General features: G+C 43.0%; 3 protein-coding genes across 3 annotated transcripts in view; all 3 read left to right on the top strand.

Annotated features, from left to right (window-relative positions):
- LOC139030332 (lipoxygenase homology domain-containing protein 1-like) overlaps positions 1–6,069 on the top strand; it is a 46,526-nt gene extending 40,457 nt beyond the window's left edge. Inside the window, exons 9-10 of the mRNA XM_070452420.1 lie at positions 5,612–5,760; positions 5,986–6,069. Coding sequence (XP_070308521.1) covers positions 5,612–5,760; positions 5,986–6,069 — 233 coding nt within the window. The remainder of the gene's footprint in view (positions 1–5,611; positions 5,761–5,985) is intronic.
- Positions 6,070–6,272: 203 nt separating this feature from the next.
- On the top strand, positions 6,273–20,559 carry LOC139030333 (lipoxygenase homology domain-containing protein 1-like). Its single transcript, XM_070452422.1, has 3 exons — positions 6,273–6,281; positions 15,734–15,857; positions 18,859–20,559. The coding sequence occupies exons 1-3, from the start codon at positions 6,273–6,275 to the stop codon at positions 19,128–19,130; spliced, it is 405 nt and encodes a 134-aa protein (XP_070308523.1). The 3' UTR covers positions 19,131–20,559.
- The window catches only part of LOC139030334 (lipoxygenase homology domain-containing protein 1-like), a 45,423-nt gene continuing 43,579 nt past the window's right edge, over positions 20,137–21,980 (top strand). Inside the window, exon 1 of the mRNA XM_070452423.1 lies at positions 20,137–20,175. Coding sequence (XP_070308524.1) covers positions 20,137–20,175 — 39 coding nt within the window. The remainder of the gene's footprint in view (positions 20,176–21,980) is intronic.

Consider the following 21,980-nt stretch of genomic DNA (forward strand, 5'->3'; position numbering starts at 1 on the left):
TATTTTGGGATGTGACTGGGCACGGCCTGACTCACTGCAGAAGTTTGGGGCAGATAAGAATGGGGCAGGGGGAATATTGCTCTTGGCCTCATAGGTGGACCAGGAACTGAGGGCACAGACCCAGCTGTAGGTGTTGGAAGGAGGTTCAGGCCAGTAGAACTACTGAGACAGGTGGTTCGCTCCTGTTTCTGCCAATTTAAAGGAATACTATAGGAATCAGAAAAGCTTCAGAGACACGAATTTTGGACATAATCTATTAAATAATTTAAAATGCATTGCTGGAAGTATAAGGAAAAAAGAGAAATCTCCAGGTGTCAGAAATGAGAGAATTTAAAACCAAAATATTAGCTACAAATGGATGCTCTGAATCTTGGAAGAAGGAAACCTTCATGTTCAACAGTCTATAGGATAAATTTCCATACACATTTGGGGTCAGAAATTATATTCTGGCTCTGTATGAGGCAAAATATACAAAAAAGCCAGGATCCCTAGAAGTTCACAGGAACATCTTCAGTGAAAAAATAGACTAGGAAAAAAAAATTGCTCCTCAGTACAGTAAGCATATCTCTGTAAGAACTCTAGATTAAAAAGACAGTTGCTGGGGAATTGATAATTTAGGCTTATATACAGGTGGGCTTGAGGTGTCATTTTACACTGCAGATGTGACTTGGGAACTCTACCCCTCAGGTAGAGAACATTTGTTCCATGCCAGTTGTTTAGTTGCTGAGTCATGTCCGACTCTTGCAATCCCATGGACTGTAGACTGCATCTTTTGCATTGGCAGGCAGATTCTTTACATTGAGCCACATGGGAAGCCCCCTATGACCAATATAGGAAGCAAAAATACAGGAACTGAAAATACAGTTACTAAATATCAACACTTAGTGGATGGGTTAAACAACACAATTAGAAATTGTTGAATAGATAATTAGCAAACTGTAGAAAAATATAAACAAAATATACAGATGTGTCAGAGACATAAAAGGTTGGAAAAATACCAGTAAGAGGTCATGAGATGTGGAGGAGGGAATACGCCTTGACATGCTGAACAGGAGTTTCAGAAACAGAATACACAGAATAGGTGAGAGGAAATATTTGAAGAGACAATGGCTGATCACGATTTTTCAGAATTAAGCAAAGATATGAATCTTCAGATTAAAGTAACAAAAGACATTGACCAGAATAAATAAGAACAGATCTTCATCTAGATACATTGTGGTGACACCAAAGGTCAAGAGAAAGATCTTAAAAGTAACCAGATTTGGTGGATTATCTTCTATAAAAACAATTAGATTGATAGCAAATTCCTATCAGCAGCCTGTTGAAGATATAAGTTCATGGGATAATATTTTCAATCCTCTGGGAATTCCCTGGGGTCCAGTAGTTAGGACTCCATGCCCTTACTGCTGAGGGCCTGGGTTCAATCCCTGGTCAAGGAACTAAGATTTCTTACAATCTCACAAGCTGTATGGTGTAGCCAAACCTAGAATTCTATACTCAACTATTCCAGAATGAGGGCAAAATTAATGGATTTCCAAGCAAACAAAGAGAAATAAGACTTACCAGTCATAGACACATGCTTAAACATGAGTTTTTCATAGACTCATGCTTAAACTCCTGAAGAATATACTTTAAGAAAAAAAAATTGTACCCAGAAGAAGTGTGTGAGATCTAAGAAATAAAGGTGAGCCAAAAAATGATAATTATGTAACAAATTTAAGGAAGCAATAACTGTACAAAATGATACTATTAATAATAACTATTATCAAGACATGAGAAAATGTGGACCCTGAACACTAAAACACAGTGATATTTGAGAAAGAAAGGAGATAATAAGAATTAAAGCATATCTTGGTTGCCATCCATTCACTGACTTCAAAGAATAATTAACTTTAGACTTTGATACATCAAGTATGCATATTAAAATTGTAAAACTAAGCACCCCAAAGAGAAATGCATAAGTTCTAAACTAGGAGAGGAAATGAAAGGGGATAAAGACTCAATCAATCCATTAGAAGTCAGGAAATGAAGAAAGAAAAAGCATGCTAATAGCAAAAAGTAAGATAAATGTGTAAATAATACAATAAATAGAAATAAACTAAATTCATCCACTAAAGAATAAATGTTCTCATATTAAATTAAAAGAAATAAAATCCAGTTTAAATATATGAGGCACAAATTTCTGAGAATACATAAAATGAAATTAAGTATACCAGCAACATACCGTCTACAGGAAAGAAGTTGGTATAGCAATATTAATACCCATCAAATTAAACTTTCAGACAAAACACTTCATTAGAAATAAGTATCAGAATGACAAAAAGAGCAGTTAACCTGGAAGATAGGATAATTCTGAACTTGTATAGATTTAGCAACATATTTTCAATATATGTGAAGCAAAAAGTAATAAAATTCTTGGAGAAACTTGACAAGTACATAATCATAGTGGAAGATTTTCATACAACACTCTCAGTAATTGATAAGTCAAACAGATAAAAATTTAGTATGGTTGCAGATTTTAACAATGGTTAATAACCTTGGTCTAATGAAAGTATGTAGATTCCTAAATCCAGTAGGTAGAGAATATACATTCTTTTCAATCGCATAAAGACAAATGCAAATGAATCAATAACATAGAGACAACATTCTTTGATCATAAATCAATAAAATCAGAAGAAACTCAAACCTTTTACCCCATTTAGAAACATTTAATTTTCAAAAAAATCAATGATCACCTATAAAATCCAGGATAATTTAAAAAATCACTAGAACCATGAGCAAGTTTAATAAAGGTACTGGATATGATTAATACAAAAATATTAATAAAAACAGTAAGCAAACATATTATTTGAAAATATATGATTTATACTAGCAATTTGGTATCTTAATAAAAACTCTGGAAAAAATTAAAATTTCTACTTAATAACATGCAAAAGTACCTAAAAAGTGGAAAAATATATTATGCTTATGGATGAGAAAAGACTTAAACTCAGTAAGATGTCCAAATTTCTCGAGTTATTCTATAAATGCAATGCAGTTTCAGTCAAATTCCCAAAAGGCAATATTCCATGGCTTAAACTGCTATTAAATTCATGTCCACAAGGGCTAAGTATTGCCAGGACAATTTTGAATAATGAAAATAATATTGACAATATTAATAATATGAAGATATTTGCCTTCCAAATACTAAAATATTCAAATCTCCAAAAACTATTACAATGTGATATGTATAGAATGATAAACAAATAAACCAATAGAATAGAGAGTCTAGAAATACACAGAGAGTGTCATTATAAATCTGAGCAGAAAGGATGAAATATTAAATTACTGGTGTTAAAACAGTTGTCATATGAGGAAAGATAAAAGTCAATCTTTTTACCTTTCACCACACACAAAAATTAAGTTCCAGATGCGCTAGAGATTTAAATGTGAAAAAGCAAACTATGACTTTTTAGAAGAGACTTTAAGAGTGTGTCTTTTAAAAATCTCAGTTTAGGATAGAATTTCTTGAACAATTCACTGAAAGTACAAACAAGAAAAGGAAATATTGATAAAGTCCATTAAAACAAGAAAAATTCTGTATGAAAAAAGGACAGACAAAAACAATAGACAAAGACAAAGAAAAGGAAAGACTATAGACAAAGGAAAGACAATAGAAAAATATAATAAAGTATATGAACAGAAAAATTATGGACAAGCAAAGCCTGAATGGCCAATATATATATGAACCAATCTCAAAATACATGTATATATATGAACATCTTTCAATCTTTTCAAATAGTGAAAGGAATGCAAATTAAAACCATAATAAGACACCACTGTACACACATGAAACAGAAGTTTAAATACATATGTTAACAATGATTATGGGGAATGGGAACCCTCAAGGGCTGCTGGTGATAACTGATGTAATACAACCATCTCTGAAGGTGATTTTGCAATAGCTAATACACTGAAGATGAGCACATGTCAATATCCATAAACTCTGTAGATGTCCAGTCAGATCAGTTCTTATAACTGTACGGCAGAGGGTTAGTACTAGAGAGTCCATTTCAGTGCTATTTATAATAGCAATTAAATAGAAACAACCCAAATGTGAAAGAATGAACAGAGAGTGTGTTTTCTTCATTCAATGACTGTTATACAGCAGTTGGATGAGTTCGGTTACTAGCATCAACATAATAATCTCCAAGGAGTGATATTAACTTAAGGAAAGTAAGTTGCACAAGGGTGTGTGAGGATAGGATGATGGTAACATGAGCAACAGGAAGAATCCCAGCTCCTAACATGGCACCTGCCCACCACACTCCGGGCACTACCCTAAAGGCTTTGCACACCTTCATTCAGTTAATCCTCGAAACAGCTCCTATGAGGTGGAGTCCTTATCATTCCCACACTACAGACAAGGAACTTAAGACAGAACAATGTTCACTATGATGTTATTTATGTAACATTCTAAAACATGCAAAAATAATATATGTTCTTTATGGATACATACATGCACAAACAAAAATTCATGAAAATAATGGATGCCAGTTGATGATACTGTTTGCTTGTGGCAGGGTGTGGCAGGTGAAGGGATGGACCATGAGGCTTTAGACCTACCTGTTGTGTTTAATTTCTTTTAAAAAAGAGAAAGTCCTATGTTAATTACACAAAATGTTAATATCTGTTATACCTCTTATATCTGAGTGGGGAGTACATGAATGTCTAATATTTTCTATATGTGTGAGTTGTGGCAATCTAAAATTTAGAAAAATTTAAGGAATCAACTTCTGGAAAAGAAAGAAAACAGGATGGAGAAGCAAAAATCTGGTGTCTAGATGGGCTTATAAGGGTTAACATGACTGGTACACTTGGGAAGGTGATCATGGAAAACTGAAAACTAGAAGGAACAGGTTAGCTCAAGCCCTAACTATGTGCTTAAGACCTGTGTGACTTCTGGCAAGTTGTTTCACTTCTCCAAGTTTCAGTTTCACCATCTGCAAGACAGAGTTAATAATACTTCCCTCTTAGGTTGTGACAAGGAGCAAGTGAGGGGGAAAAGAAAAAGTTAAATACGCAGCGGGTCTGGTGATAGTTATCATCGCCGTTTTCCAGAGGAGTCAAGCCTAAGCAGCCTGCCGGCTGATGTCAGGGTCCCAGCCACAGCCCGTGGACCAACGGCCACGGCTGTGCTCCTTGTTCAGGTAAACCAAGGCAAGGCCTCAGGTCCAGGGACTGGGGTGCAGATGGCTTTGCTAGGGTGGGGACCCAGGCTAAGGCAGAACTCAGAAACCCAGTTATGGGTCCTGGGCACAGGCCACACACAAGGTGAGCCTCGGCCTTGACTGGCAGCTGGAGGGATTTAAGGAGACTGTAGATCTCGGAGTGAAGCTATCCTTTTAAAAAAATTAATAAGCTCTATTCTTTAGAGTAGTTTTAGGTTCACAGCCAAATCGAGTGGAGTACAGAGAGTGTCCACACACCGCCTGTCCCCACCCGCAGCCTCCCACATGTTGACTTTTGAGACCATTCTGCAGTGGGCGGCCCATTAAAGTTTGGAGCTGGTTCTCTCTCCTCCTCTGGTCTCCTTCGTACGAATAACTTTCTTGTGTGTCTGTGCATACAGGTGAGCGTAGGCTGGAGAATGAAAAGGACAACTTTGAAAAGGGGGCTGAAGACAAGTTCATGTTGGATGCCCCCGACCTGGGGCAGCTCATTAAGATCAATGTTGGCCACAACAACAAGGGGGCGTCTGCGGGCTGGTTCCTGTCCAAGGTGGGTTCAGCTGCCTGTCTGCAGTCCCTTGGCCTGGGAAGGGGGAGTTCCAGCTCCTCAGAGGCTGTGCTTCAGACCTAGATTCCCTGGTTAGGTCCATCAGCCTCCACCCTTCCACCTACGCCCCCGGTCAGCCAGGCTGCTCTCCCCACAGCCTCCCAGGCTTTGCCTGTGTTATCTATCGCCTGCCCAGAAGGACCGCTTCTCTCATCTGCACCCATCCAGGGTCTGAGCCTCCTGCAGAGCTCTGTCACTAAGCCTCCCCTGACTCTGGCCACCAGAACCTCTCCCTCCCACGAGTGTCTATAACCCTGCTGGCTTGTAGCATCCATTTCACCTTAATCACAAGCGACCTTGTAACTTACCTTGGGTCATTGCTTTGTACCTCAAACTTCTGGATCTCAGGTCCTCATAATTTTACCTAACCAGGACAAAGTTAAGAGTCAAAAAGGAAACAAAAAGGCTTCTGAGAAGCTGAGATCTATCTGGCTTAAAGTTCACAAGAAGAGCTCATGCCCCAGGTACTGCCTTACCCTGCCCTGACTTTGAAAGCAAGACCCCTCAGATTCTCACTCAGTCCAATGCTTGCTTATAATCCCTTCTAGCAAATTGCTACTCGTAATTTTAAATCTATATAGCAGAAAATTAGAGGTAAAAAGAGACACTGAAATTGGTGGGGTTATTGAGAATTGCAGTGGAGAGTCAGAGAAGACAGAAAAAGTCAAAAGAATATTGAACGATCATGGAAGTCTGAGGTCATTTAGAAAATTGGCTACCAGCCTTTGCATGTGTTTTCCTTAGTCATGAGGCTATCCGCATCTTTCAGCTCATCATAGAATGATAGGAAAAAACAGATGTGTGACGTATTTTGAAAAATATTTTGAAAAGGTCTTACTGCTTAAAAACACAACACCCTTGGATTTATAATAATCTGACTACTGAGAATGAGGCTGTCTGAATAGTTGAGGTTTTGTTACTCCTTAATTTCGTATACCATGCTGTGGCAGTTAGGAATGTGCTTGGCTGCAAAGATCAGAAATTGAGGTGCAATCAAGGGCTTATTTTTCTCATCTCACGTGAAATCCAGATGTGGCCAACTCAGGGCTGGTGCAGCAGCTTTCTGAGACCTGCTCTCTCGCTGAGTCACCATCCTCAGCACAGTGGCTTTCATTCTCCAACTTGTCTCACGATCACATGTGGCTGTTGAACCTCTAGGCATCTTATCTGTGTTCCAGGCAGGAAAAAAGAGAAGACCAAAGGGGAAGGACTTTTTTTTGGTGGCACGCCTTGCCTTGTTTTGAGAGAAACATAACCCTCTTTGGAACCTCTGTGTGTGTCATAGGGCACCCTAGCTGTACTGGAAATTGGGACTTCAAGTAGGTTTTCCAGCCATTATGGCAGAAGTAGGCTAAGAAGGTGATTGGAAAGGGTGTTGAGTAAGAATCCTTGCGTGTCTGCCACATGTCTCTCCATAACTAGCCTGAAATTTCCTTGAGGGCACCTCCCCAGCTCTTGGCATGGGACGAGGTGCTGAATCAGCAAAGCAAGGAATGGCCAAGTTTCTTTGGGAAAGCGGGGGCTTCCTGGCTGCAAGAGGAGCCAGCCTGATGCTGAATAGGGTTCCCGCAGGTGAAGTGGAGCTGCTGCTTGGATTGGAGAAGAAATGGGGCAGGAGTCCAGAACCTAGAGAGCCAATGTCCAGGCAGAAGTGTGTCCTCAGCAGAGGAGGCAGTGTGCTTTATGACCTCAGCCAGAATGGGGCACAGAGAGATACCTTGATGAGTCCCTTCATCCTGGGAAAGAAGATTGTCAAAGTGAAAACGCAGGAGTAGCTGAGGGAGCTGCAAAGTGCACCCGAGGGCCTGAGGGTGACCTTGACATAGTTGTGGCAGCTGTACCTCGTGAGGTCAGGTTCCTCCTTGGTCACCTGGACCCTAATCCCTTGTGCTTTCCTTTGAAACATGTCCTTTTGTCATCTTCATGCTCAAAGGAAAGGGCAGTACGACAAGGTGTGAGATATAGGGTAAGAACACTTTTCCTTTCAAACGCTGAAAATCTTGTTCCGTTACCTTCTGACATTTGATATGGAAGCCGCACAGACTTTTGTTTCTTTCTGGACAGCTTCTTTTGTGGGGTTTTTGTTTCAGCTAGGATGCTTGTAGGATTTTTTCTTTTTACTTATAATTTAAAACTCTTGCCAGATAATGTCTAGGAGTAAGGTCTTTGTTAGTTCATTCATCTCCCCTTACCCCCTCTCCCTTCCCTTCTCTTCCTTCCCTCCTTCCTTTGTTTTTAAAAGAAAAGTGAAGTCTCTCAGTTGTGTCCGACTCTTTGGGATCCCATGGACTATAGCCTGCCAGGCTCCTCTGTCCATGGCATTTCCCAGGCAAGAATACTGGAGTGGGTTGCCATTTCCTTCTCCAGGGGATCTTCCTGACCCAGGGATCGAACTTGGGTCTCCCACATTGCAGGCAAACTCTTTATTGTCTGAGGCACCAGGGAATTTTGTTTTTAACTTCTCTATAACATGAGTCTTTTATATGATGCCTAGGATATTTTTTGTTTGTTTGTTTATAGCTCAGAAAAGAGATCTAGTAAATATACTAAGAGGTCAGAAAATATACTAGATTCTTGCTTGACTGGCTTTATTCTGATCTCTTCTTCAGGAAACAATTATCCATTTACTTGATCTCCACTCTCTGTTTTCAAAAGCTCTCAGCTTCCCTTTTATTCTTTCATCTCTATTTTCTTTGCATTCCATAAGAACTTGTCACATTCCCTCCCACCTTATTATTGACTTGCTTTTTCATACCACCAGTTCCATTTCTTTCTCCTATTAATATGCATTTTAATTTTGAATATTTCTTCAAATTATTTTTTCTTCTCACAAAAGTAATGTACATATTCATTGTTAAAAGTTTAGGAAATACAAATAAGGAAAAATGAAATAATCTGAACCACCATAATTTCACCACCCAAAGGTAACCAATGTTAATATTTTCATACATATCCTCCAGGCATTTTTCTGTGAATTAATACACATGTGTCATTTAAAATAATGGGGTCATAATAAGCACAATGTCTTACAAACTGCTTTGTCTTCATTTTCAAGTGTAATATACATACTTCCTCATGCTATTTAAATAGAATAATATTGATATTTCACAATGCAGTTTTTAATGACCATAATACTTCACTACCCAGATATACCATGAAGTATTAAACCAATTCCTCTTTGTTGAACATTTCAATCTTTTCCCTCAAACTTATTGAGGAAATAAACTGTGCTATGACAGACATCCTCATAGCTTATCTGCACACACATTTATGATTACTTCCTACAAATAATTCCTAGGAAATACTTAAAGGTCGTGCAGAATTGTAAGAGCACTGATGAATTTGCGGCTACACAGTTTTGCTTTCCTTGATATGTTTCCTCATGTGATCTGGTTCTCTTTTCATATCATCTTACTGCCTTTTCACTGCAGCCCCTCCTGTCCTTAAAGATGTTCACTCCTATTTCATAAAGACTGTATTTTGTATTCTATTAAGCAAATCAGTTTCTTGTAGGGCTTCCCTGGTGGCTCAGATGGTAATGAATCCGCCTGCAATGCGGGAGACCTGAGTTCGATCCCTGGGTTGGGAAGATCCCCTGGAGGAGGGCGTGGCAACCCACTCCAGTATTCTTGCCTAGAGAATCCCCATGGATGGAAGAGCCTGGTAGGCTACAGTCCACAGGGTCACACAGAGTCAGACACGACTGAGCAGTTAAGCACAGTTTCTTGTCTTCTTTTTCTATATCCTTTATTATACTTTATACTTTTTTTGTATTCTTTATCCTTTATTCAGTCTTTTCCAGATTCCCACTCTTCTTTTCATTCTTCAGAATGATTTTTCCTTCTTCCCTCTCTCCTTCCTTCCTTTGCTTCTTTTTCTCTTCTTTCTGTTTGCTACTCAGACACTGTTTTAAACCAGAAGCCAAGCAGGCTACTTTCAGTGTGAGATAGGTTATTCTCTTTGGGGCCAGTATTATGTGTGGGGGTGAGTTCAGGGCCTGGCAGGCAGGTCCCCAAGGGAAGTGTGCCTCCAAATGTTCACTGGCTTCTGAAGAACTCCTAACAGTCTGTTCCTTTAACTTAAGCCAAACCGAAATACTCCTTGGGAATAAGACATAAAAATAATTCTAGCATTTTGTAGATCAGAGCACCTGGAATTACTAGGTATTTTCTTGAAGGAGGAATTCTGGTGAAGAAGGAAGAGGATTTTAGGTCCCAGGCAGAGTGAGCGCAACCTGAAAACCAGAGGCTACCTCTCATCACTATGACTACACAGTGCGTAGCCAGCCCTAGCCTCCTGCCTCCCCATGGAGACTGGGTCTCCACGCTGCCCTTCCTCACCTCACCTCCACAGAGACACCAGTTAAAGTGCCGTTAGATTGCCGTCATCTCCACATTCGACAACTGTACAGCAAGTGCTCCCATTCTAGAAGTGGCCTGGTTGGTTGCCTTGGACATCACGTGACAACCGCTCCTTTGGTATTTCTGTGTGGGGGCTTGGAGGGATAAATCTGACAGCCTTCATAGGTTGCCTCCCTCCTCTTCTTCGTTAGTCCGTTGTCCACGTGTGTTCCTCACCCCGCCGTTCTTCATTCCTTCCCTGAGGCTGGCATCTCCCTCCCACAGGCTTTGCACATGGCTTGGGTCCCCACGTCTGCTTAGTCCAACAGTTGTGAATAATTCAGATCATCAGTTCAGCTCAACCACCGGCTCCAAAGAACAAGAGTCACAAGATGGAACATCACACTGCCAGTGGGCCCTGCCTTTGGCCCATCTGCTTTGGGAGAGGATTTGCCCAAGGTCCTGTAGCTCTTTGGGGCAGGGATGGGACCTGTCCCCAGTCCTCTGGACTCCAAGTCTGGATTCTCTCCACTGTGCCATGTGTTAGAAAATCCAGAATTGGGTAGGTCCCCTGCCACATGCCTTAGGGAGCTTAAGTTCAACCAGTACCACTGGCTCTGACAGGAAGTGGAGACAGAGACTCATGGAGTAGATTTCAGGGACCTCAAGAAACTCAACGTGGCCTCATGTCACCAATTTATACTCGACATTCAACAAACATTTTCTGAGTGACTATTACCTCCGAGGCCCTATGTTATGAATGACTGTTACAATGGACGTGGTTCTGCCTCTAAAACAGATAAGACAAGTTCCTGAATACTTAAAGTAAGGTAGGTTATTTACTGTAAGGCAGGTTACTTACTGAAACCTTATATCCCAAAACTTTAGGGAAAGTCCAGCTTTCAGTGAATGAACATTCTGTCCTAAGGGTCCTACAAGTATTGATCAATCCAAATGTCCTGGTTTATAAATCAGAAAACAGAATCACCCCAACTTTAATACAAAGCTGGATGAGGCAAGTGTCTTTCATGAGGTACAAACAAATGTTGGGGTGAGCAGCACCTGACTGGGCCTCAGAGGAGGCTCCAGGGAGGGTCTGTTGGAGCTGGGCCGTGAACACGGGCAGGGCTTTGCCAGGGAGGGCAAGGAGGAGGAGGACAGATGAGGGGCAGCTGGAAGGTGGCCCCGGAATACTGAACAACTCAGGGCCAGGGCACAGGGCTCAGAGAACTGAAGCACGTCAGGGGGTAACTGAGGGCAGGACCACCGCGGGCATGATCAGAAGAAGCCACTGAAGGTCTTTATTGAATGAGGCAGCCTGAGGCAGTAATGAAGGAGTGGGTACGTGGACGGGCTCAGAAGAGAGGAATGAAATGTAGAAGAAGGGGTCAGAGCATTGGAGGTGACACCACTCGAGTGCTGTCGCCTGCAGTTACTCATGTTTGTGGTATGTTACCTAGCAATTAGCACAGTATTTCCGTGTGATGAGTGAGGCATAGGTCTCGGGGGGCAGCAGGAGGCCACCAACCCCTCTTCCTTTGCTGAGCTTCAATTTCCTTCGTAGACCATTCCCTCTTTCTTCCATGAGCCCAGGTCTCCCCTACTAACCCCTGGAAGCTGAGATCTATTTCCAAGTGGTTCGTAAGCTCCAAAGTCTTCATCTTTTTCTCCTGTGTCAAAACTTACCTGTCCCTTGCCCTATGATCTGAGAGCTAGAGATGTAAACCACGGTTCAATAGTGGTTCTTGGGGGGTGCTTTGGTGGCCCAGTGGTTAAGAATCTGCCTTGTAATGGAGAGGATGCAGGTTTGACCCCTGTTTGAGGAACAAAGATCCCATATACCATGGGGCAACTAGCCTACATGCTCCAGAGCCCCCACGCCACGACTAGAGAGTCCATGTGTGGAAATGAAGTTCTCAAGTGCTGCAGGTAAGACCCAGTGCAACCAAAAAGAAAAAATAATGGTTCTTGGAATGTGGCATGGCTGCTTATGAGTCAAGCGAGGGCCACCTTGCCTGGATAACAGATGCATTTTCAAAGGGAAGATTGGAGACATGGGTAGGTCTTACATCATTTTCTGCTTCATGACTGGTGCAGAGAGGGTGCTGTGGATCACCCAGGCTGTCTGCATCTCAGGCACCTTGGCATGTGGGCAGGAAGGAGAAGACCCTTCGGTCTCCCTGGATTGCCCTGTGTGTGGAGATTTCATCTCTTCTGCCCAAAATAAGCCTCTTCTCTAACCAGGCTATGTCAGGTTGGTGGAAGTTATTCCCATGTCAAGGAGGGAGGTCTACTGTGGGTCATGGTTGACTCTCCACATCCATCTACAATGTACTGACTCTAAGACCAGCTCCATGTGCTCACACTGACATGTCTAACCCATGCAGGAGGAAATCAGGCCCCCAGGCTCTGGGTCATGTAGGGGTGTCTGTGAGCTGTCTGGAAAGATCCAGAAAGAAAGATATCCTGCTTGTCAGCTTTATCTTTGGCTCCCCATTTTTGTGGATGGTTTATTCTCTCTGCTTCCTTTGTGGCTCAGATGGTGAAGAATCTGCCTGCAATGCAGGAGACCCGGGTTTGATCCTGGGGTTGGGAAGATGCCCTGGAGAAGGGAACGGCAATCCACTCCAGTATTCTTGCCTAGAGAATTCCATGGACAGAGGAGCCTGATAGGCTACAGTCCATGGGATCACAAAGAGTCAGACACAACTGAGCGACTACGCTTTCATGCTTTCACACTTTTATCATCTTTTAGGGATTACCAGGTGGCGCTAGTGGTAAAGAACCTGCCTGCTCATGCAGGAGACATAAGAGACGTAGCTTCGAATCCTGAGTTGGGAAGATCCCCTGGAGGAGGACATGGTGACCCACCCCAGTATTCTTGCTTGGAGAATCCTATGGACAGAGAAGCCTGGCAGGCTACGGTCCATAGGGTCACACAGAGTCAGACATGACTGAAGTGACTTAGCACTATCCTCTTTGGGTTTTTGTAATGGGTGGTCTCATTGTAACTTCTGTGTCCCTGTTTTTGCAAGACAGAGTCAGCCCCACCGTGGACAGACCCCTTTCTCTAGCTGCCATCTTGCCTCCCATGGCTCATGACCCCTGGTTTCCATTTGCTTCTTAGAAGGTCAGCCCAGCCTGTAGACTTGTCTGCAGGTGGAGAATATTCCTCCAGGAGATAATGGTTCTTGTTTGCCATTAGGTTATTGTTTCTGTCTCTCACACATACTCCATGTGTGTGTGCTTCTATATCATTCATGGTAAAGTCGCTTCTATCTTTCCAGTATTATTTTACTGTTGTCTCTGCTAGAACAACAGTGGTCTGGAGGGAGCACCACCATTTCATTCTGTTAGCAAAAACCACTCCTGAGCTGTCTTGAGTTCTTAAAAGGAACATTATGGAAACCCAGGCATGTCTGGGCAACTCATGAACTGAAGTGGGGAAGCTGTTTGTTCTTCCCTGGAGAGGCCCTCAGTAATGTCCCTTGAGCAACCAGGAGCATGGGTCCCAGGCCACAGGGCCCTTTTTAGCAGAGACCAGAATGCCTTTGGGAGAACCGTCAGTCTGTCTCGGGGACAGTCTTCCTGCGGAAGTGCTGGCATCAGCTCCTTCTATATCTCACTTCTCTACTCCTTCCCACCACGCTCACCACTTGCCACCAGATATGTTCCAAAATGTTCTACCCTCCGGGAGCCAGCTTCCTCTAGCCTCATCCTGCAGACTAAATAATTGTCTACATTTTTCAATATATTGTGTTAGCCAAAAAGTTCATGATGGAAAAAACCTGAACAATCTTTTTGGTCAACTCGGTATATTTGGAAGTTTTCTAGAACTATCCATGGGCTTTCATCCTTTCTACGCCAGTGTTTAAGTCTTGGCCTTTCTTTGTGATTTCATATTTTGGAAAGTCTAAATTTTAGAGTCTTGGAAGTTACTGAAACACTCATTCATATGTTGTCTCTTTCCTTTGTGGTTCAGCTGTGCAAGCTAGTTTTACCCTATACAGGTGTTCAATGGCAACACATTCTGTTTTTCAGATTAGCTAAGCTTATTAAGCCAGGAATTTCCATCAGACACCAGGTCAGGAGAAGGCCTTTTATTGATGGCATCTCTGTGAACTGTGAGGGTGGCTGTCATTTGCTCTTGGAATCATGGCTGGCATTCCATTCTGTGAAACGTCTTCCACATTTGAAGACAGAAATGGTCAACCGGTATATCTAGATTTGTTAGTAGACTTGACAGCTTATCTGATAAGCTAAGACCTTTCTTTCTTCACCTTGCTTTCCCAACCTTGTAAAAGTCAGCGTGAAGCCAGTTAAGAGGTATAGCTCAGATTCTTGGCTCCCCAATCTCCCTCAATCCCAATCCTGGGAGGCAAAAGCAAAAGCAGAGAAATGCACAGATAGATGAATTGATAGAGGCTAGACTTTCTTCAGTGGCAGAACCCACTCTGGACAGACCACAGTGGTCATTAAGTATTCACCTCTGTAAGCACAGATACTTGATAAAATCAGCAAGCTCTGAAGGGTGACTCTTAGCAACCAAACTTACAAGGGACTGATTTATAAACCTGAGCTTGAGCGCCAATTTACTTGGGGAGAGAAGGCTGGTCACTGGCTCAGGCCACTGCCGCCTCCTGGTGGGTAGCATCCTCAGGAGGCCAGTCGTGAGCCCAGAAGTTTCCTGAATGAACACTGGCTTAGAACTAGGTGAGGTGCCTTTAGGTAGGTCAAGACGTGCCCTGTTTCCACACTATAGGTGCTTCGATCTTAGGAAGTGAGTTTTTCACTGAAAAGCAGCCCTATTCTGTCAGGCAGCCCTGGGAACACTCACCCTGTCTGTCACCAGGTATGTCTACCTTCTCATTATGATGGAAGACTCGACCTGGTTATTGACGATCACAACTGACAATCACAATTACCTTAGAGTGAGTTTTCAGTTGGATGTTTCTGCGACATTTTGGGAGGGCCTCTCAGCATCTTGGTGAGCTTGAGAAGACACATTTATCTCAGCCTTGCTAACCTAGCTCACGTGTGAGTCTCCCCAGGGGCTTCATGAATGCCCAGTTCCCCTACCATCACTGTCCGTGGTTGACATTTTCTGACCAGCTCACCAGATCCCAGGATTCAGTGCACCAGGATCAGGGCTTCTAGCTCCCTTTGTGTGGACTCTCCTTCTCAGTAAGAAGGCCAGAATCCCAAGCTTCAACAGGTGAAGAAGATGATGATCTTGGTGCTGTCTGCAAATCCAGGCTTCCAGTTCTGGCTCCCCAGTCTCACTGGGCACCTCCTACCCAGTTTCTTGCGTTGCATTTTTAAATGGTCATCAGCAGAAGAGGGAATAAAAGCTCAGGAATTCAAGAAGGGAGTAACTCTCAGTCATGCCTGTGTGACTCTCACTGCTTTGCAAGGTTTTCCTGACAACAGGTGTGTCCTTGTGATAAGCTCTCCTTGGGCCACTAAGAAGATGAGACCATATTCTTAGAGTTCACTCAAGTGATGGAGGAATGGATTTGGTCACCGCGTGTGACCTCCATGACATTTAACCTTCCCTCTCACTGTCTCTTTCCCAGATTGTCATTGAAGATATTGGGAACAAAAGAAAATATGATTTTCCTCTTAACCGCTGGCTGGCCTTGGATGAGGATGATGGCAAAATCCAGAGGGATATCTTAGTGGGTGGAGCTGAGACCACAGGTAGGACTGAAGAAAGGGGAGGTGCAAATTAGCTAATATTTCACTTTCTGTCTGAGGGTCGGTGTTCTCATCTGTGGACCTAGAGACTTTCAGTCAAGAGGGAAGCAGTCGTGTCCTCAGACAACATTCTTCCTGCCCTTGAAAGTGCTCTCCGCTCCTCTGGGCTGAAGTCTGGGCTCTGCTGACGCCAGAGGAGATGGGGAAGCGCTCCTGAGTAGATGCTGACTTCCCAGGGAGAAGAAGTTATCCATAGGACAGAGCCAGGATGTGAACATGTGTCCATTTACCAGGATCTTGACTCACTCTTCCCTCCTTCTATGAGTGCTTTCTATAAGCCAGGCTTTCTCCAGGCACCTGACCCATGTCATCTCCTCTAGTCTTCACAGCACCCCTACAGTACGGAACAGCTGTTGTTCCCATTTCACAATAGAGGGAAACTGAGTCACAAGTTAAGGCACCTGTTCAAGGTCACACAGCTGGTAAGTGACAGATCCAGGATTTGGTCTGCTTCCTAAATCTCTTCCCTGTAGCAGTGCCATGCACAACTTGAAACTCCCAGCACGGAAGTTCATAGATGTTCTCGAAGATCGATGTTGGTGAATATGCGCAGCTGAGAATGTGCTCTGGGGCAGACTCTCCCACGGCTCCTGCTGCACACAGGATGGGGCCAAGTTCTGGGGTATCGGACAAAAATTGCTGCATGGCTGGGCTCCAGCTGACTGTTTCAGCAGCATCTTTCAACACCTTCTCCCGCCACTCCTACACACGCTCCCTTTCCCCGCCCCTTCTGCCCACCGTCTACTCTGCCCTGCATCTACAACCCTGCCCCCCACATCTCATCCACACGCCTTCCCTCCCTCCTCTGAGCTGCCGGCCTTCCTCTTTCTCTGCCTCTCTCTTTGGAGCATGCTTTCTCCTCAGCCCGTGAGGCCATCTCTCTTCCTTCTCAGAATCCTGCTTCCAGTCACTTCCTCTGGACCCCACCCTCCACCCCCTCTAGGTGGGACCATTTCTCCCTTCTTTTGCTCCAGACATTTTGAGTAGAGCTTGATGGCTACTGTTTAGGAAGCCACATATGCTCCTCTGCTCTAGTGCTTTTCTATTTTTCTTCTTTTCATAAAAATATTTTTATTTATTGGTTGTGCCTGGTCTTCATTGCTGCTCAGGGGCTGCTCTCAGTTGTGATACGAGGGCCTCTCACTGCGGTGACTTTTCTTGTTGCAGGGCATGGGTTCTACAACGTGTGGGCTTCAGTGGGCCCCTGGCTCTAGAGCACAGCCTCAATAGTGTGACACATGGGTTTAGCTGCTCCGTGGCACGTGGGATCTTCTTGGACCAGGGATCCAACCCTTGTCTCCTGCGTTGGCAGGTGGATTCTTTACCACTGAACCACCAGGGGAACCCTCCAGTGTTTCTCAACCTTGGCGTTGCAGTGCCTTGGCCTTAACTGACCACTGTTGGGTGCGTCGTAAGTGCGTTACTAGAGTTTGCCAATCATTTACTTAAAAACATACACTAGGGCTTCCCAGGTGGGTCAGTGGTAATGAATCCGCCTGTCAAGGCAGGAGACATGGGTTCGATCCCTGATCTGGGAAGATCCCACATGCCTCGGAGCAACTAAGCCAGAATGCCACAATTATTGAGTCTGTGCTCTAGAGCCTGGAAACCACAACTACTGAAGCCCACATGCCCTAGAGCCAGTGCTCCGCAACAAGAGAAGCCGTCGCAATGAGCAGCCCGTGATCACAACTAGAGAGTAGTCCCCCGCTCAAGGCAGCTAGAGAAAAGCCCAGGCAGCAATGAAGACCCAGCACAACCAAGAGTAAAAACAAATAAATAGAAAATCACTGCGTTTTATGCTTGAAGTGGGCATGCGTAAAATATACTGCAATAAAGTTATTAAAAAAAATACATGAGAGCAGATCTAATATGCTCCCTTAACTGTGTTATTATTACTTGCTTTCGGTGGTAGAGGAGGAGGAGACATGAGTCAGACACTGGGATTGCTCACAGCCTAGGCCGTGGCAGTCTAGAGTGAGAACCTCTCTGGCCACACATTGTAAAGCTGGAGGCCCACTCTTTGAGGGTGGTAGCTATTCCTTTTTATTGTCACATTCTCCCAAGGCCTATTATATAGTAAGCATTCAGTAAATGTTTGTTGAGCAAGGAAAGGTGCAAATGTATAAATGAATAATGTGCTATCTCCCAGAGATGTTTTATTTCTCTAAGATGAGGGGATGAAGTTAGGATGAAAGGGAGGTGGAGGACTAGCAAGGTTCAAAGTACCACTTAGACTCCTGGACAGAGAGAAAAAAATGCAGACTCAACCTTAATAGAATTTCCTGTAGTTTCCTGTTCAAATGATTGTCTTTGGTGTTTTCCTTTACCCTTTCTCATCTCGGAGTTTAATCCCCCTTGCTGAGTCTTCTCCAGAACTCTGTGTCCTCACATCACCTCTGACCAAACCCCAGATGGCCCAGGTCCCTCCCTCAGTCTTCTGACATCGCACCATGTCAGGTGGCCAAGAAGGCCATTGGTGCCCTCTGTTAGAGTTACACTTTTAAGTTATGAGCAAAAGAGCAAGCTCCATGAGTCAGAGAGCCCCAAATATAAATCTCTATTAATCGAGTTGACTATTATAATTAAGTGAGACATAATAGAATTCATCCGGCAGCTATTAATAATATGCACATGGTAATTAGCATTCATAATAAGTACTATTCTGAGCCAACCCAAGCTCTTCTCTTTGGTAGTTTCCTGTAATCATGCCTGACAGCTTCCTGTAACCTGCAGTTTGTTCCTAAAGTCAGATGCCCTGGCACCCCAACTCTGAAAAAGATAAAGTGAGGTGGAGAGGGCTCTGGATGTCATCCAGAGGAGGAGGATTTGGGGGGGATAGGGGTGTATGGCAGAGGTATAGCCAGGTGTGGGAGAAGGTGGGTAGGACATCGTTATCAGCCTGCACTGACCCCTCTCTCTCCCCCTTTTGTTTCCATACCAGCCATCTCATACGTTGTCACTGTCTTCACTGGGGATGTCCGGGGGGCCGGGACCAAATCCAAAATCTACTTGGTCATGTATGGGGCCCGAGGGAATAAGAACAGCGGGAAGATCTTCCTGGAGGGCGGTGTGTTTGACCGTGGCCGCACAGATATCTTCAACATTGAGTTGGCAGTCCTCCTCAGCCCCCTGAGCCGGGTCTCCATTGGACACGGCAATGTGGGCGTCAACAGAGGCTGGTACTGTGAGAAGGTAAGGGAGACCCTGGCCTGATTCAGACACCCTCCTTACTTTGCAGGCTGTTGTTTTGTTGTTTTAGTCACCAAGTCACGTCTGACTCTTTTGTGACCCCATGGAATACAGCCCACCAGGCTCCTCTGTCCATGGGATTTTCCAGGCAAGAATACCGGAGTGGGTGGCCATTTCCTTCTCCAAGGGATCTTCCCAGCCCAGGGACTGAACCAGAGTCTCCTGAATTGGCAGGCAGCTTCTTTACTGCTGACCCTTAACACAGTAAGATGCACTTTACCACTGAGCCACCAGGGAAACCCCTCACTTGCAGCTACAAACTCTAATGTGAATCCTACTTCCTACTGCCTTTGGACGAGTTACAAAGCACATGGGAAATCCCTTTCACGGGGACGCTGGGATGGTAACATGCCCATCTCTCATGTCTAGCTGATGGTCGGGAATGCGGGCTGCTCTGTACACGCAACCAGGGACCAGACACAGGGTAGGCGATCCGGGGTGTTCAGCTGATGGTTATAGTCTGTCCTGATTCCTGATGCAGTGTTCCACTTTAGTTTTTAAATGGCTCCATCAACAAGTATTTTTAAATACATGATTTTAATTGTGGAATACTTATGCTTTAAAGAGTATACATAATAAAAGTAAGATATAGAGAATGATTTAAAAGCTCAAATGCTAATTTTGCCTACCACTTAACTTATAAGAACATTTCCAATGCTTCTGAAACTCCTCTGTGTCTTTCCCCAATCATATAATTCTCTCTCTCTCAAAGAACGTATACTATTAAGAATTTTGTCTAGGCGTATATTGTTGGTTACTGGCAGTTTTCACTCAACATTATGCTTTAGAGATCATCTGAATTGACAGCAGAAGCCGTAGACCATCCCTTTCCCATCTACTCCATTGCATGAATTGATTTCAACTTATTTGTCTATTCTTCTATTCATGGACATTTGGGGGTTGTTTTTTGATTTTTGCTACTATAAACAATACTTCCATGAAATTATTGTATGTACATCTTTGTACAAATATGCCGGAGCATCTCAGGATGGAAGTTCTAGGCTGTAAGGTAAGTGAATCCAGTTCTGAAGCTTCATTGTTTCCAAAGAATTCTAGTTTGTTTTCCAAAGTAGTTGCACCATTTTATTCTATCAGCCATTTATATGACATATTTTGTTCCAGACATCCTTGTCCACACTAGATATTGCCTGAATTTTAAATGTGCACCATTTTGGGTGTATAAACTGATCTTCATGTGTTTTTAATTTTTATTTTCATGATTACTACTGAAGTTGAACATCTCTTCATTTCTTTACTGTCCATTCATATTTCTTTTTATGGAAAATGCCTGTTCATGTCTTTTGCTGATTTTTCTGTTGAATAATCTATTGCTGGATTTATTTTCAGGAGTTCTTTATTAAATCCAGATAGTAATTCTTTATTGATAGTATTGTTGTTGTTGTTGTTGTTGTTCGGTCACCAAGTCATGTCCAGCTCTCTGTGACCCCATGAACTGCAGCATACCAGGCTCCCCTGTCCTTCACTATCTTCCTGAGCTTGCTCAAACTCATGTCCATAGAGTCAGTGAAGCCATCCAACCATCTTATCCTCTATTGCCTCCTTCTTCTCTTCCCCTCAGTCTTTCCCAGCATCAGTGTCTTTTCCAATGAATCAACTCTTTGCATCAGGTGGCCAACGTACTGGAGCTTCAGCTTCAGCATCAGTCCTTCCAATGAATATTCAGGGTTGATTTCCTTAAGGATTGACTGGTTTGATCTCCTTGCAGTCCAATGGACTCCCAAGAGTCTTCTCCAGCACCACATTTTGAAATCATCAATTCTTTGGTGCTCAGCTTTGTTTATGGTTCAACTCTCACATCTGTACATAACTACTGGGAAAACCACAGCTTTCACTATGTGGACTTTTGTTGGTAAATTGATATCTCTGTTTTTTACTACACTGTCTAGGTTTGTCATAGCTTTTCTTCCAAGGAGCAAACGTCTTTTAATTTCATGGCTGCAATTGCCATCTGCAGTGATTTTGGAGCCCAAGCAAATAAAATCTGCCACTGTTTCCACTTTCTTACCTTCTACTGGCCATGAAGTGATGGGACTGGATGCCAAGATCTTTGTTTTTTTTTTAATGTGGGGTTAAGCCAGCTTTTTCACTCTTCTCTTTCACCCTCACCAAGAGGCTCTTTAGTTCCTCTTCGATTTCTGCCTTTAGGGTGGTGTCATCTGCGTATCTGAGGTTATTGATATTTCTCCTGGCAATCTTGATTCCAGCTTGTGCTTCATCCAGTCTGACATTTCACATGATGTACTCTGCATATAAGTTAAATAAGCAGGGTGACAATATATAGCCTTGACATACTCCTTTCCCAATTTGGAACCAGTCTGTTGTTCCATGTCCAGTACTAACTGTTGTTTCTTGTCCTGAATACAGGTTTCTCAGGAGGCAAGTAAGGTGGTCTAGTATTGATAGTATTGTTGATAGTATATGTTCAAGTATCTTTGTGTAGCTTGCCATGTTTTTTGAAGGAGAGGAGATTTAAATTAAAAGTAATCTGTCTTATCTTTTCCTTTATGGTTAATGCATTTTGAAAGAAATTTTACTTCTCCTAAAGTTCTAAGGACATTTTCCTACATCCTCTTCTAAAATTTGTAGAGTTTGGTTTTCTTATTTATATGTTTACATCTTTAATATATCAGGCATTGATATTTGAATGAGGTGGGGATCCAACTTTCTCTTTTTCTATATAGATATTTAAATGCCCCACCAACATTTATTGAAGGACTTTAAGAATCACTTGGAATTATTTTTAAAAATAGAATCTTGGGCTCAAACCCAAACCTACTGAGTCAGAATTTCCAG

The sequence above is a fragment of the Odocoileus virginianus genome, chromosome 22 (genome assembly GCF_023699985.2).
Source record: "Odocoileus virginianus isolate 20LAN1187 ecotype Illinois chromosome 22, Ovbor_1.2, whole genome shotgun sequence".
NCBI classification, from domain to species: Eukaryota; Metazoa; Chordata; class Mammalia; order Artiodactyla; family Cervidae; genus Odocoileus; species Odocoileus virginianus.